The following is a 16,136-nucleotide window of genomic DNA, read 5'->3' on the forward strand; positions in this document are numbered from 1 at the left end:
GGAAGAGGCAAATCCGGCTTTGCTAGGAGCGCCATGGGACTGCCCAGGGGAAGGAGCTGCTACTTGGCAGTGGGACTCCCCGGTGCCCTCACCCCGCTAACAGAGGCCCTTCTTCCTCTCTCACAAACACAGACCCCGCTTGTCCCAGAGCCGCTCTCCATTTTTAAAAAGTACTTTTAAAACATAACATTGATAGCCTTGTCAGTCAGGCTGTGTCAATCCAATCTCCTCACTACAGTTCTTATAACAGTCGCTTGATGCTTTCTCTCTTTTCTAAAGCAGGAGACGTTTCAAAAACCAAAGCGGGGGGGGGGGGGCAACCGGGAAAGCCCCTTCAGTCTTGGCGCCTCGCTTGCAAGGGGAAAGTTTAGAAGCTTCCAGGAGGGACGCTTCTTCGGCTCAGCAAGGGGAGGGGTGCGTAGAACTCTCATGACCTCCGGTTCTGGAGGTCGGACTTTAGTGGGACAGAAGCTTTTTTTAAAAAAAAATTACGGGCAGTCTTTAAAAGAGCAAAAAAAAAAAGTCTCCCCGCTCCCCATTCAAGTGCGTCCAAGCACTGAAGTACAAAGATCGGAAGGTAAGAGAGCCTAGGATTCTTGGTTGTATTCCGAAAGCATCATCTGCATCCTTGGTGGAGACCGGGTCTGTGCTGCAGGCGGGAAGGCGCGTGTACTCGGAGGCGCTTGGAGCCTGTCCTTCCCTGTCTCGCTGATCTGGCGCGCGCGTATGACAGAGCGCGCGAGCCTGGGGCGCTCCCTGGCGCCAGCCCTGGTTACCTTTCATCCCGTGAATATGGGTCTGAAACTACAGTTCCCGACAGGCACCTTTTAGTCTTTCCGGCGATCAATGATGTCCTCTAAATTCGAAGCGCAGGAAGTAAAACTCGCGCGCTATTCTGAAAGTCACGTGTGAATGCCTATAACTGGGGGAGGGTTTGCGAGAGTAGAACAGACGGAAGTTGCGGGGAGCTTGTTTTTGCTCTGGTCTGCTCTGCAGGAGATCCGCGCAGCATCTCTCACGTTGTCCAGAATCCTGTGCCGAAGCGTCGATGAGCTGCGTAGGGCCGTAGCCGGGTCCTCCCAGCAGCATTGTCCTGAGCCATAGTGGAGGGTATTGTGCGCTTAGGGGCTGTTTCTTAGTAACCTAGGCCTGTGCCAGAATCGCTGCTGCCTCCAGCTGTCAGATTTGCCGTTTCTTTTATGCGTCGTGGTTGCTTTCCTACTGAATTGCTGTATTCCTTTTAGGAGTAGCATAATGCTGTTTTAAATCCGCTGCTCTTGGCTGGTGAACTCTTGCAGGTAAGAGCATAGATGCTAATAAGGCCCTTAGCCCTCCCTTGCTTAAGAAAAGATTTTCTTTTTCACTGTAGTTTGAGCTTACATTTCTTTATTCATTATTACCTGATTGTCTCCTGCTGGAGCTATAAAACACCGTGCTTTATAGGACACTAAATTGGCGTGGAATTATTTGTGTAAGGAGTCAGATTATAAGTAATTCCTCAGTTTTCCTTGTGGCCCTCCATAAGAAGCTTTGTGAAACTTGGAAAGCCTGCATTTTTTTATACTAAAATCCTAAGCAAGAAGAATAAAGGTGACATTTTGTATTTCTTTTCTTTAGAACTAATAGGGTCATTTCCTACTGATACTCAGTGTTTTGTTATATCCAAAATAGAATGCCAACTCTTTGTATGAAGGCTTGTTGTGTTTTCTGCAGCATCTACCTGTAGATTTTCTGAGTTTGTTTTATTAAGACCTGCAAATGCTGTTAGTAAAAATAAGCTATGTTTTAAAAGGGTTTTTAAATTGTCGGACATTGTGTTACTTTATATCAAGGGTGGCCAAACTGTGGCTCTTTCACACACATTGTGTGGCTCTCGAAGCCAACACTGCCCAGCTAGTTGTCTTGGAGAAGGCATTTGTCTCTTTAAATCACTTCTCCAAGCCAGCCAGCAACTTGGAGGATGCATTTAAAGTTTCCTTCCTTCTATCCTACCTGATGTTCATGGGTTACAGCTTTCAAACATCTGGTGTTTACATGGTTCTTACGCTGAGCAAGTTTGCCTACCTCTGCTGTGTATCTTTTTTATGCCAATTTTAAAAATAAGTAACTACCACAGTTTCTTAACCTAGTTTGTAGTGTGAAAAATCAAAAAGGGATGCATCTAGTCTGATTGCTATGTAATTATGCAGTTGCTAAAATTCAGTGGTGCTGTATGTTTGTCTTTTCAGATAATGGAGTGTCTTGTGTCTCCTCAGAACCAGGAGGAGGAGAATGCTTCCCTGCAAGAGGATGAAAGTGAAGATGATATTGAGTTTGTTGGTGTATGTAGATACTTAACTTCTCCCATTCCTTTAAGCTTTATTGGTTGACAAACATGGAATCTCTGTAGTGGTTTGAATATTTCACAGGCTTGAGTATTTGTACCCTGCTGAAGCAAAACAGTTTTTTAAAATAAAGTGTCAGGATAGGAAAATTAAAATCTAGATACTCTAAACTAAATCCATGAATCGAGGCCACATGAAGGTTAAACAGATTAGTCAGCAAACTTGGGGCACTCTCTAGGTTTGCAGAAAAATCTGACTTACAAACAAACAGAGATGGTTTAAATTTCTTCCCAAATACTTTATGGGCCCCGGGAGCCATGCTGCAGCCAGAGGTAGCCCAGGAACCACATTGTACCTAGTGATAGCGGACACCAAACCCAGGAGCCAGACCTGGCTCGGCACTGGGTGGGGGGGTATGGTGTGCCCTCCGACTCACAGCGGTGGAGGACTGACAGAGGAAGACACCAGGTTTGGTGATGGAGGGTGGGGATACGGGATCCTTCTTCCCAGGGGAATTAGCAGCAAGTGGGGGAGGGGATTCTTCCAATGCACACATGAGTACTGTGGATTTCCACTTGTCTTGTATTCTAATAGCAGTCAGGATATCTTTGGATGCTTAAATATGTTGATTGCAGCCATGAATGGGCAAGACAGAAATTCTACAAACCTGAAAAGTGCCACAAGTTTGTAGAAAATGTGGCACTATTTTATTCTATACATAACTCAGAATAATACCCAATGCACATTTAAGCCCTTCCTTAGATTATGGGGGGAAATCAAGACACTCTCTGCATTTTAACTATATTTGTTTAAAGGGAAAAAATGCTGAGCTTTCTATCAATGCTCAAATTGGTTTAACTAGGGTTTTGTGTGTATGTGTGTGAGTTCAGTTGTAATTATGGAGGATCTTCAAATCCTGCTGGGTGGCAACCTCTGAATGGCTTGCATGTCTCAAGCGGGCCTGGCTGCTTACTGTTGTTCAGCAGTAACCACCCTATGAAAGCCAGTGTTGTATAGCACCTACAGCGTCAGAATAGGGCCTGCGAGACCCAGGTTCAGATCCCCATCTTGTTGTGGAAGACTTTCAGCCTGACCTACCTTGCAAGGTTGTTGTGTGGATAAAAAGGAGGATATAATAACATAAGCTGCTTTGGTCCCACCTTGAAGAAAGGTGGGATATAAACGAAGCAGATAAAGGCTAAATACAGCTGAAGATGGGAGGCAGGTAAAAGGTAGGTTGGTGAATGGCTGAGAAGGAGAGAATGAGGCAGGTTGCAACCCTTGAAGAAGAGAGAAGGAGCTTTCAGGAAAGAGAAAGAGGAAATAGTGATGTAGGGGGAAGTGAGATGCCTCCTGCAAGTCCTTTCAGGTACTCGTGGTATTTATAATGCAGCTTAATTTAAACCAAGTTGTCAGCATGAGGTAACATTTCTGTACCTGAAAATGTTTTGACCTCTTTCAGTTGTAGACTCAGAATGATCAAATGCCTTTATTACTTCTTCCAGTTTGTGAAAGGTCCACATAATTGCAGAAGAAGGCTTCTGAGATAGCATCTTAGAGAATCAGTAGATATCTAGGGATGTCAAATGTGCAGCCCATGGGCCAGAACTGGCCCATCCGTGGCTTTAATCAGGCCCGCGGGGCTCTTTTCTCACTCCTCCCAGTTTACTCTTTGAGGCTCGGAGGCTGCTGAAGTTCCCAGCTCCTTCTTCTTTGACTTTGCAGACTGAAGCATGAAGTACGGTAATTCTGGGCTTGCAAAGATGCAAAGAAAATGCAGAATAGACTTTCCATTAAGGTCTTTGTGCCCAGATAGACTGGGAGTAGTCTATCTAGGCACAGAGACCTTAATGGAAAATCTATTCCGTGTTCTCCTTGCAGCTTTGCCTGTACTGCAATGTATTTAAATGGAGTGGCGCTCAATTTCACTTTTCATCGCTTTGGCGGGGAGGGGGGGATATAAATCAAAATAAATAAATATGGCCAATTAGAAGCTGTTCCTTGCTGGAGTTGTGTGACCTTGAGAATAAAGAATTGATGCTTTGAGTCAGCATGTCTCTGCTGAATGGACCTTAAAACTGGCACCTAGTGAGGTCTCTAACCTGGGAACCCACAGCCAGGGGGCGGGATATAACACTGAAGAGCCATTGCCAATCCGTGTAGACCTGAGGACAGGGAGAGAAACTTGCAATGCCCAGCCATTTCATGTTTCCCTAAGCCCAGAGCATGTTATATTTTTGGTTTATATTTTCAGTTTCTGCTGTGATCCTTGTACTTTTTCTTGATGTTTTATTTTTAAAACTGCATTGCCAAATCCCACCGTTCCTCCACATTATAAACAAAACATTGCAAGAGTTTTAAGCATGTTTGTATTTTAAGTAAAAAAAATACCTTTAATTTATTTATTTATTATTACATTAATTGTGTTTCTCTGTATCCTTTATAAGGTTTATATCTCCACTACCTGACATTACATTTTATATTACACATGGCTTGACCCCACAAAGTCCTATTTATGTCAGATCCAGCCCTCGTAACAAATGAATTCAACACCCCTGTGGAACTTTGCGATCCATGTTCTCAGACAATGAAAAGTATCGTCTGCTGTAATTCTTTAGTCCTCAACAAATTGGTTGTATTATTCTAAGAAAGTCTCTGTTTCCAAATACTATCAGCTTTATAGCAGTATCCTTGTCTTGGTATGTTATTATTCCTAACATACCAGTCAAGAGTTACACTAGCTCATTACTTTAAGTGACCTAGTTTAGTTATCAAGACAAAGTGCTGATAGCATGTGTACAGAATCCTTCTTTTTAAAGAAAACAATAGATGTTACAAAAACTACTCTGATAGCCCTGAGTCTCATGATCTCATCCCTTAATGGGCTTTCATTGTTTATAAACAATGAAGAATCACAATGTATGGAAAAAAGGAATATTTTTTTTTGTTTTTATTTCTCTCTCTCTCTCTCTCTCTCTCTCTCTCTCTCGTGTGTGTGTGTGTGTGTGTGTGTGTGTTTGTGTATCTATCCCACCACCCAAACAAGTCCTCTAAAATTTATTAAGGCTTTGGGTTAAGGCAGTCTTCTCTTGTGTACAGTAAGTACCCCAGCTTCCTGCAGCAAGATGGACATACACACTAATGGCATGCGAAACATTGTAAGAGCAGTTAAACAGTCACAGAATGAAGAACCAGCATATGGATATATAGTAGTGCAAACTTGGTAATATCATTTACATGCTGGACTCCATGAGGAATCACACATGGGATGTGTATGAAGATAAATTATGTGGAAATTTCTTACAGAAAGACTAATCTGTTTTGTAATAGAATTATGTAAGATTTCATGAGCTTGACTTGATTTTAAAAGGTTTCAAGTGGGTAGCTGTATTAGTCTGCAGTACTAGAACAAGAGTGCATTACAGTAGCCTACTCTCAGTGTTATTGTGTCATGGATCTTGGTGTCCAGATCAGCTGGGTCAAGGTAGAAGATCATCTTCATCTTGTGGGCTGGACTAAATTGGAAGGAAGTGCTTTTTGCTATTGTGCTCTTAACTGAGTCAGCAAGGGTCAGCCTGCCCCCCATCAGAAGTGGGAAGCACAGTGTTCTTCAAGATTTCTGCCTTCTCAGCCAGCGTCACTTCTGTCTTGTTTGAGTTCAGGTTCAATTTATTTGTTTCCAGCCATTGGGCAATAAGGCTTGTCCCCCTAGTGTGTAGAATCCCATTGCTTATCTGTTCTTTTTTTAAAAGCATTTGTATGTGCATATATGCTTGTTTGTGCATCTGGAAGTCATGGTGACTTCTGGTGACCTCCTAGTAGAGCTAGTATTTTTTTTTTTAGAGAGGTGGCTTGTTTTGCCTGCCTCTTTGTCCCAGCTCTGGTGTTCCTTGGAGGTCTCCCTTGCAGGTACTCGCCAGGGTCAGCCCTGCTTAGCTTCTGAGATCTGACAAGATCAGGCTGTCAGGGTTATCCAAGTCAGGGCCCATTTCTTTTCTGTTGAAGGTTTTGTTTTACTGTTGCCATCACTTGTTTGGGGGCCAGCCATAGCTGTTACAGTACTTTTTATGGCCCATCTGTCAACCCTTTGGGGTGATATTTTGGGAAAACAAATATGTGAAAGAGTGTCTTTCGGTTAAACTTAAGTATAGTGATAAACCGAGAGGAAGCAAGGTCTGAAAACACAGTGCAGTAATCAAAACTCACAAATCAGGCAATGCAAGGAAAGGCAGTTTAAACAGTCTTCATGTTAAGCTAAATCTGACCACCTATGGAGAGTCAAAAAGAAGCCCACTCACAGATGTGCTTGTGTCCTTGAGACAAGGCATGGAAAGAGAGGATGTTTCAGATTGGGGCGGGGTTGGGGGGGAAGTGAGCTTGGAGTGGGAAGCAAGAGAAGGAAGGACAGAAGTACAAGCTAGTGTTGTGCAGTTTAGTACAAGAACAGGAGAGGGAGAGAAGCAGAACAGTGAGCAGGAGCTGGTAGAGCAAATGGGAGAAGAAGCAGGAGGGATGCATTGCTGATGGAAGAAGTCTTAGAAGTGAGACTCTGGAAGGCGGGGTATGGGGGAATTAGAAAGTTAGAAAGGGGAGAGGAATGAGAAATAAAGGTCATACTTTGCCTAAATCTGGAAAAGTGAGTATTGTTAGATTGCTGTCCTGAAGGCTCACGGGTCAGTTAGTTTGGTCTCAATGTACGTTGATCCCATAGAGTCTCAAAATTAAGCCTGGATGCCTCACCATGAAATGGCACTTAATTTCTTATTGCACTTAATTTCTGTCCTGATACTCTGGTTTCATCCAAAGTCAAGCCTGGCTACACCTTTGGCTGCAGAGGCCTCAGAAGTATAGGGAGTCCTACAGTTATGAAATTGTGATAAGGTAGAATGAATGAGCCTATCATATTGGATAAATCTTCAGGTTTTGGTTCACAAGTGAAAAATCAGGATTGACTGTTATTTTTCTGCTAAGCTTGGTTAAATCCTTGCCTTATCAATAACCTTTATTTTCCAGTCATGAAACATATAAACTACAGCTTCTTCTGGATCCTAAAGTTACAATTATTGATGCTTTCTGTTCCAGCCATAACATTGTCTTGATTTCATAGTGAAAAGAGTCTGCAAAGAATAGCTTGTGTGGTCATTCACCCAGGGATAGAGGTTGCATTTGGTGATCTCTGACATACCCCTTAAAAGAAACTTTTGAATATTATTTGACCTTTTCTTTCCTCAGCCTTTGCAAATCCAATTATTTAAATATCCTGCCTTGAGCAGAGAATTCTGAAACTGCTATTTTAATTCACAAATATTTAAGCTCCCTTAGCTTCCTTATTGAAGGCATTGTTGTAGCTCTGTCTTGGTAGGAAGAGAATTCAGTCCTCAGCTGTTCTAAAGTGTGCTACAAGTTGGGTTAATGAAGCTTTTAGAGCCGTGAGTTCTGTGCCAAACTCCGCCACGTGGGTCTTAATTGCCTTGCAGTCTTCCATGTCATCCTTAGTTACCTTGATCTGCTTCATGTCCACAGCCTTAGTTTCAAGTAGTCCTAGAGGGAAAATGTTGTCTGTTGTTTCAGGAGTATCCAGCATTTTGCATCTAAATATGAAGTGGCTTCAGTTTGTGAAATCCCCTCCCTCCCGCCCCGCTTTACTGTATTTATCATATACACATACATATAGATTGGCATTTCCCATCTGCAGGGCCGTGACCTGGCACCAGGCCACAGAAGGCTTTTTGCCAGGTCACAAGGGCCTTCCGTCGATGTCCCACTGCTGGACAGAGCTCAGCAGGGCCTGCTGCACCCGTACAGAGGGCTCCGGGCTTCCCGATGCTGTGCGGAGCTCGGAGGGGCCTGCCACGTCCACACGGCGGTTTCCAGGCTTCCTGATGCCAGGCGGAGCTCGGAGGGGCCTGCTACATCTGCGTGGCAGGCTCCGGGCTTCCCGATGCTGGGAGGAGCTCAATGGGACCTGCTGCATCTTTGCGGTGGCCTCCGAGCTCCCGGCTGCCGGGAGGAGCTCAGCAAGGCCTGCTGCAACTGTGCAGCGGCTTCCTGGTGCCAGGCGGAGCTCAGAGGGGCCTGCCGTGTCCAGGCGGTGGCCTCTGGGCTCCTGGCTGCCAGGTGGAGTGCAGCAGGGCCTGCTGCGTCTGTGCAGTGGGCTCCGGGCTTCCTGATGCCGGGTGGAGCTCAGCAGGGCCTGCCATGGGCTTTCCGGTGTCAGGAGGAGCTCGGGGGGCCAAGCTTTGCAGTGCAGAAAGTCAGTAGTTTTAAAGGTGAGTTGCTCACATCCCTTCTTTCCATTTTTCTTTTCCTTTATCTTCCTTTCTTTTTTGCTTCCTTTCTTTCACTCCTTCCCTCCTGTTTTCTTCCTATTTCCTTTCTCTTTCTCTTCTTTTTTTCTGTCTTTTCGTTTCCAGTGCTCTCCCCCTCCTTCCCTTTTATTCATTCTTTCTGTCAGTCAGTCTTTTTTCTCTATTTGCTTTATTTCCCACTCCCTTTCTTTCTGTCTGTCTGTCTTTTTGTCTTTCCCATCATATTTGCTTTACTTCCCACCCCTCCTTCTCTGTCAGTTAATCTTTTCTTTCTTTCTTTCTTTCTTTCTTTCTTTCTTTCTTTCTTTCTTTCTTTCTTTCTTTCTTTCTTTCTTTCTTTCTTTCTTTCTTTCTTTCTCTCTCTCTCTCTTTCTCTCTCTTTCTCTCTCTTTCTCTCTCTTTCTCTCTCTTTCTCTCTCTTTCTCTCTCTTTCTCTCTCTTTCTCTCTCTTTCTCTCTCTTTCTCTCTCTTTCTCTCTCTTTCTCTCTCTGTCTCTCTCTTTCTCTCTCTTTCTCTCTCTTTCTCTCTGTCTCTGTCTTTCCCCGTTTCTCTCCTTCCTGTTGCTAATCTGAGTAGACCTGGTGAGGTGGGGGGAGAAGCTTGAAATGCCCTGCAATTTCATGTTTTCCCAGGCTGAGAACTCTAACCCTAAATCCCACTATTCTCCTACCTTTCCTAAACAAAACATTGCAAGAGTTTTAAGAGTGTTTGTACATCATTTCCTATCCCAGCTCCACCCCCAAAGTCTCCTGGCTCCACCCCCAAATTTTATTGGGCCACAAAGAAGAATTGTAAAATAGCCGGGGCGGGGGGGAGTTTGGAAAACCCTGATATAGATCAAGATGGGTAGCCATGTTTGTCTGTAACAGTAGAAAAGAGAAAGGGTCCAGTAGCACCTTAAAGAGTAACAGTGACTCACCAAAGCTCATACCTTGCCACAAGTTTTGTTAGTTTTTAAGATGCTACTGGACCCTTGCTGTTTGCTACATATATATAGAAGGAGAGAAAAACACAAGTTAGGTATTCCTAAAAGGTAAAAAAAGGTAGTCCCCTGTGCAAGCACCTGTCGTTTTTGACTCTGGGGTGACGTTGCTTTCACAACATTCTCATGGCAGACTTTTTACGGGGTGGTTTGCCATTGCCTTCCCCAGTCATCTACACTTCCTACCAAAACTAATACTAGTCTTTTTAATAAAAATTCCTACTTGGTAAGCCATTCATTTAATACTAAAGCCTTTTTATAATTCAATAGTCATAATCTATTGTCTGATCAAAAATCAGTTTAATAGTTTTCAGATGGATTTTCCCAGATCATCTCACTAGCACCTTTTGTCCCAAAAATACAAAGAAAAAAAATCTCCCACAGGTGAATGTTTTTCAGTTTGTGAAAATATCAAATATCCAGTGCTCTATTTTGTTACTTTTATACAGTCAGATACTATCTATGCAAGATTCTACAATAATGTTTTACTGTTAAAACATTGTAGAAGCAGCCTTCTTTGAAAGCAGATGGAATAACATACAGTCTTTATATCAGATTTTGAATCCAGTAATACCTTAAAGACTTTTGAGTCAAAGCTTACTTCATCAGACATAAAGAGAACTCTACTGAACTTGAATTTTGTCCTTCTACTTTGGTCTAATGCGGGTACCCACTTCGTTAGTAGCATCTCTTCAGGGGAAAAGGGCATAAACTCGACTGACTTTCAGTCTATTGCCTAAAAATTAGGGAATTGTGCCCATAATGCAACTAAATAAGTATGCTTCTGCCACATAGGATTTTTTTAAGATTCACAGAATATTTGAGCACTGCTGTTTAATAAGCAGTCAAATAAATGAAATGTCCCAGCTGTACAACTGTGTTTAGACAAATGCTTCAGTACCTGAGTTTTATAAAATAATTTGTTATATGAAGAAGAGAAATTACTGAAGATAAATGCTTGCTTACTTTCTTAGGAAGACATAGTAAGACCTGTTCTGGACAGCATTGACCTTGTTAGTGATGATGAGGATTCTTGCAATTCTTCTAATGTGAGTATTTAAAATATTTGGGTAAGAATTTCCTTTGAACTTATTCTGATCGCCTCATTTATGTGAGCTTGCACCAGTTTGTGCAACTGTACGTTGAAACTTATTTTTTCTCTAGTAAGATCTGAGATTCTAGATGGGTTAAAGGAGACTGTTTTAAAAAAAATTCCATGCAAATCAGTTACAGTTGTGTGTGTGTGTGTGTGCCAGGCACAGTTTTTTTTTAATTTGCAGCTGCAAGTTTCAAGGGAACTGAGTGAATCTGTATGGTTGGTGTGCTGCCAGTAGAACAGAGAAAAGGAGGAAGTGGCATTCACTCCATCACTTCTGAACAGCTGAGGTGTAATAAAGAAAAGTGGCTGGGATTAAAACCTCATACAGTAAGAAGTCAAAGGTGTAGGGTGTTATGGGGAAGGGGGGTTGCTCTGTTTATTTGCTGGAAAATGAGCCAAGAACTTTGGATATAGCATACAATTGGAACAATGGCAAAATATGTGGTCAAAGGGCCTTAAATTTACACTGAATGCTAGTTTGAAAGTGAATTTTTATAAAATGATGTATTGATGGTATATATCTCCAGAAAAATTAGCTAAATGTATTAAAATATTCTGCATAAAATTTGGAAATGTGGGCAGCAAGAAGGGACGTCTTATCACTTGTGGTGGCCATGTACTAAAGCAAAAAAAAAACGGTACAAATACGTCATCATTCAGACGATTTTGAAGACTAACATACAATTGAAATCGGGCCTTTTTTGTTGGGATTAATGGATAAACAGGAAGAACTCGTGGAATTTTATTTTTGTATATGATAACAGCTTCAAGGTTATTATATGTGCAGAAACTAATCTCCAATGCTACCTACGATAGAAGAATGGCTGGTGAGCATGGTGGAACTTGCAGAGATGGCTAAACTTGTCTCATTGATTAGGGAAAAGACATCAACTACTTTTAGTGCTAACTGAGAACCTATTATAGACTTTTTGCATGAAATGGCGAAAATGAACTGTTTTACAGTTTTGAAGTTTAAGAAAAGGAAAAATAGTTCATAAAGGAGAAAAATTTTATAGTTGTAGAGAGTGAAGAGAGAAATTAAGTTGTATCTGTCATAGATAAAAATTGAAATGTACTCCCTTTTTGTTTATGTCTTTTCGTAATTCCATTCTCTGTGATTTTTCTTTTTTGCCATTTTATGTATCTTGCTAAATTTTTTTAAATTAAAATTTTAAAAACCAAATTATGGTTTTAAACTGCTGGCTTTTCTATTTTCTCCCCCCAACAACTCTTAAGTCTATTTAAAACAAAACAAAGTACTGTGATTATGGAATTCATGGACTCATTTCTCTAATAGCAATGCTTTTACCTGTAAATAGGAGCCTTCCCTTGACACGAGGCTCGAGGTAATTAGCTCATGCTAGCAAACTGGATCAGCAGGATCCAGCCCAACGGACTACCAACTGAACCTTGGCTATTGACCTGACAGTCATTGGCCCATGGTATTATACTGTCATAGCTCAATAGAAGCTTAGTGAGGCAGCTCAGTTTATTCTTCAGCCCATGTTGTTTGAAGATTGTTATGAGAGAAACTCAAGGAGCATTGTCTCATAAAGAGACAGACCTACTTCCCTAGAATTTTTCATCCTTTACTTAAGCTGCGTAATTGACTGACTATCCTTTTCCTTAAATTATAGAAAAAAGTAAAACGCAAAGACTACGTTGACTACCAGAAAGAAAGGGTTGCTTCAACCCTGGATCGCCTGGCACGCCATGTAGAGGTAGAGAAACAGCTGAAAGAAGAGAAAAACAAAGCTTTCAAGGTATGTTCCTCTACAAAGCTATGGCAAAAGTACTGTGGTTTGACTTTGTAATGTAATACGAAGGCATAAACCTGGCTAAATGCCACATGCAACACTTGGCCATTTTTCTTGTGCTGAGGAGGCTACCCAAGGGTCACATCCCTTTCCTTCACCAATTTGAGACAGTTGTGCCTATCTGGCTGTGCTGACCCATTGAATTCTCATATGCTTCCCACCCGGCATTACTCAAGCCAAAAATACTTGAATATTGTTATGGTAGTGTGTTACATTACACTCGTACTCTTATGTTTATATTGGCTGATCTTTGATTGGAATGAATGAGTGAAAAAGTGTTCCATTATGTGCAGCCGTGGCAGCCATAATACGGAAGTGCTGATTATGGTGCATGCTGTAGGCCAGCTTTCATGCTGTAGGCCCTTGCACATGGGAAAGTTTTAAAGGAAGAAACTGCTCAAGAGTCTGAGATTAGCATGTCTTTTCCTGTCCTTATTTTGGCTCTTACATTGCATTAAATGTAGCACGCCTAGCAGTTCCTCTTTCTCTTCTCTGGCAGCCCCCATAACCTCTCCCCTTTTCATGCTACTTTCCCTGCTTCCCACTCACCAGATAACTTACCTTTATCTGCCCCATCTCCAGCTGTTTTATTTATTTCCTTCTCTCAGTGGTCTGCCCTGAGGGGGAAGACTTAAGTAGCCAGCACAAGACTGGCTGGGGAGGAGGAGCACAGAAGAAATCCAGAGGCACAGTCAGAGCATCATGGAAACCACGTGCAAGAGAGAGGGATTCAGGTGCCTGTCAGCCTCCCTCCTCTTGCATTGTCTGAGGCTGTAGCCAAGCCAGCTGGCTGTGTCATGCCCTGGAGGACCCTGCTGCACTGAGTTTGGACCCAGCGACCCCAGGACTCGACAGTCCTTTATACCCTTCCATTTTACACACTGCGGACCCCAAACAGCTTACATGATTCTCTTCCCCTCCACTTTGTCCTCACAACAACCCTATGAGGTGGATTAGGCTAGGAGTGTGTGACTAGCCTAAGGTCACCAAGTGAGCTACAGCCCAATGAGGATTCAAACTTGAGTCTCCTAGATCTTAATCTGAAGCGCTATCCACTGTACTACACTGGCTTTCATGGGGTAGCTGCTTCTGAACTAGTAGCAAGCAGCCGAGCCGGGGTAAATTGTGCAAGTTGTGTGGTAGCAAGACACCCAGTGATTGCTTCCAGGTATGGTTCCAGTGAGTCCTCCCTCGAAAGCCAAAACAGCCCTTGAGCTGACATAAATGTCACTTTGTCGGGTCAGGCTGTGTGTGCCATAAAATTTAACACCAGGTACCAGAGATATAAACTTGGTAAAGGTGATTTCAGATGTTGAATGGCAATAGCAGGTAGATGACAATAGCAGCTTTATTAGTTTGGTGTGATATTCAGAGGAGTAGAAGGCATGAAAATATCAGCATTGGTAATGAGACAGAAGGCAGCAGCAACCCAGAGAATCACAGAATCATAGAGTTGGAATTGACCTCCAGGGTCATCTAGTCCAACCCCTTGCACAATACAGGAAATTTAAAAATACCTTCTCCCTCCACTCTTCCCAAGTAACCTCTGCTCCATGCCCAGAAGATGGCAAAAAAACCACTCCAGGATCCCTGGTCAAACTGGCCTGGAGAAAAATGCAATCAGTATTTCCCTGGATGTGTAAGAAGGGGCTACAAGAACTAAGTATTGATACAGAGCAGGAAGTAGGAGAGAATTTAATCCCCCAACACTCAGACAAATGCATATCTACCTGATTTCCTTTTACAGAAACCTAGCACAAGCATGTTTAAAACAGCCTTTCTTTTCTTTCACATACAAAACTTAATACATGTTCATTTAAGAATTAATGTTCCATTTTTCATATATGAACATTATTAATTGTGGGAGAATGGATTGTTTATTTAGCCTCCCCCCGTTTCTGAAAAAGCAAAGCCATTTGTAAAACAGCCTTTATTGTCTTTCACTCATCCAAATCTTGATACATGTCCATTTAAGAATTAATTTTTTGCCTATGAACATTAAACTGTGGAGGAATGACTTGTTTATTTAGTCTCCTTAGTCCACTCAGTTGGAGCTCCCCTCCCTCCCCCCCCCCAAAAAAAAATGCATCAGGAAGGAGGAGGGGATAAAAATGAAAACCTCCCTCAAAAAGCAAGATCAAATTTGATCACTTCAGCAAAAAACACCCCCTTTTGAAAAAAAGAAACCCACCCCTCCCTCCAAAGAAATGTGCTTGCACACAAAAGCTTATATCTAGAATAAAATGTTGTTTGTCTTGAAGTTGTTTTTTCTCTTTCCTCCCCCCACCAAAAAAACAAGGAGGGACCCTCCCAGAGAAGGAAACAGAAGGAGTGTGTGAGAAAGAGGCTTGTATTCGTCTCTCTTAAGCAAGAAGCCACGAAGTTCTCTTCCTGTGTGTTTGTGTGTGTGTGTGTGAGTGAGAGAGAGAGTAAGGAAGGGGTGGGGGAGGGAAGAGGCTGGAAGCAGGAAGTGAAGAGCGGCTGAAGGAGCTGGGAAAAAATCCAGCTATGGTGTGGCTGTAGGATGCAGCCCTGGGAAAGCAAGCAGAAGAAGGAAGTTGCTTGGAGCTGGAATTGAGCTCTGCAAGGGCTGGCTGTGACCTGTGAGCCACACATTTGACACCCCTGCTTTAGAGAGTTCAGGCTAAAAATGCAGATGGCACTAGGTGGCAGTTGGAGAACATGTTGTATTGCTCCAGGAATATCCTCAAAGCAGGTTTCTCAAAGCAGTGAGAAACATTCATTCATAGTAGTGGCAATTGATGTAAACCTTTGAAAATCATTGTTCTGAACCATTAGCTTACTAAAGGAAGACATTGCTATCAGTATTAATATTTTTTTGTACATTTACAAGTTTCTTCTGCTTGCCTCAATCCTCATTCAACATAGCTAATTTAACAACAATGACAAAACTAATGGTCTGTTTTCCCAATAATGGGACCATCATTAGGAGAGAATGGACTTCCAGCATGCTCATGGACTACAAGAGCTAGAATTTATCCATGGACAAAGTGATACAGAAGCTGCAAGACTGTGTGTGAATCAGTGGCTTAAAATGCCAGGTAAGTCTTTGGGTGTGCTAATTTGCATGCCGAGAGAAAAAGTGTGAGAAATTTATAGTTCTTCCAGAAAAATAACGATTCTTTCCTATTACCAGTCCCTTTTTAGAGCAGGGGGGCAGAGGTAAAAGAGCCATTCACCAAAGATACCTGCATTTCACCTTCTACTTTAAAAAGTACTAAAGCGCAGTGGCACAGTGCATGCTTTTGCATGGTCAGTACTAATATTTAGTATTTATGTAGTGTATTCTGAGAGTTTTAAGGGCTGCAGTTTTAAGCAATCAAGCACAGTCTGTAGTGATCCAGCTATAGGTTTGACATTTCAGCTTCTGGATCCAGAATACACTCTGTTAATCACAAACTGTAAATATGGTACCCCAATGTTAATGGTTTTATTGCAGTTTTAAAATTAGACATATTTAAATTTTTAAAAACGAAGTTCATCCTTTTATTATAAATTAACATTAAACCCAGACAGCCCAGGCTAGCCAGATCTTGTCAGACCTCAAAAGCTAAGCACAGTCAGCCCTGGCTGGTATTTGGATGG

The 16,136-nt window shown here is 42.3% G+C and overlaps 1 protein-coding gene across 1 annotated transcript in view; it reads left to right on the forward strand.

The window, feature by feature from the left end:
- Nucleotides 1-930: 930 nt before the first annotated feature.
- ZNF451 (zinc finger protein 451) overlaps nt 931-16,136 on the forward strand; it is a 31,345-nt gene continuing 16,139 nt past the window's right edge. The window contains exons 1-5 of the mRNA XM_060235365.1: nt 931-1,298; nt 2,229-2,321; nt 10,589-10,663; nt 12,351-12,476; nt 15,481-15,592. Of these exons, the coding sequence (XP_060091348.1) occupies nt 2,232-2,321; nt 10,589-10,663; nt 12,351-12,476; nt 15,481-15,592 (403 nt within the window). The 5' untranslated portion in view covers nt 931-1,298; nt 2,229-2,231. The remainder of the gene's footprint in view (nt 1,299-2,228; nt 2,322-10,588; nt 10,664-12,350; nt 12,477-15,480; nt 15,593-16,136) is intronic.

Source organism: Heteronotia binoei, chromosome 1 (genome assembly GCF_032191835.1).
Source record: "Heteronotia binoei isolate CCM8104 ecotype False Entrance Well chromosome 1, APGP_CSIRO_Hbin_v1, whole genome shotgun sequence".
Classification (NCBI taxonomy): domain Eukaryota; kingdom Metazoa; phylum Chordata; class Lepidosauria; order Squamata; family Gekkonidae; genus Heteronotia; species Heteronotia binoei.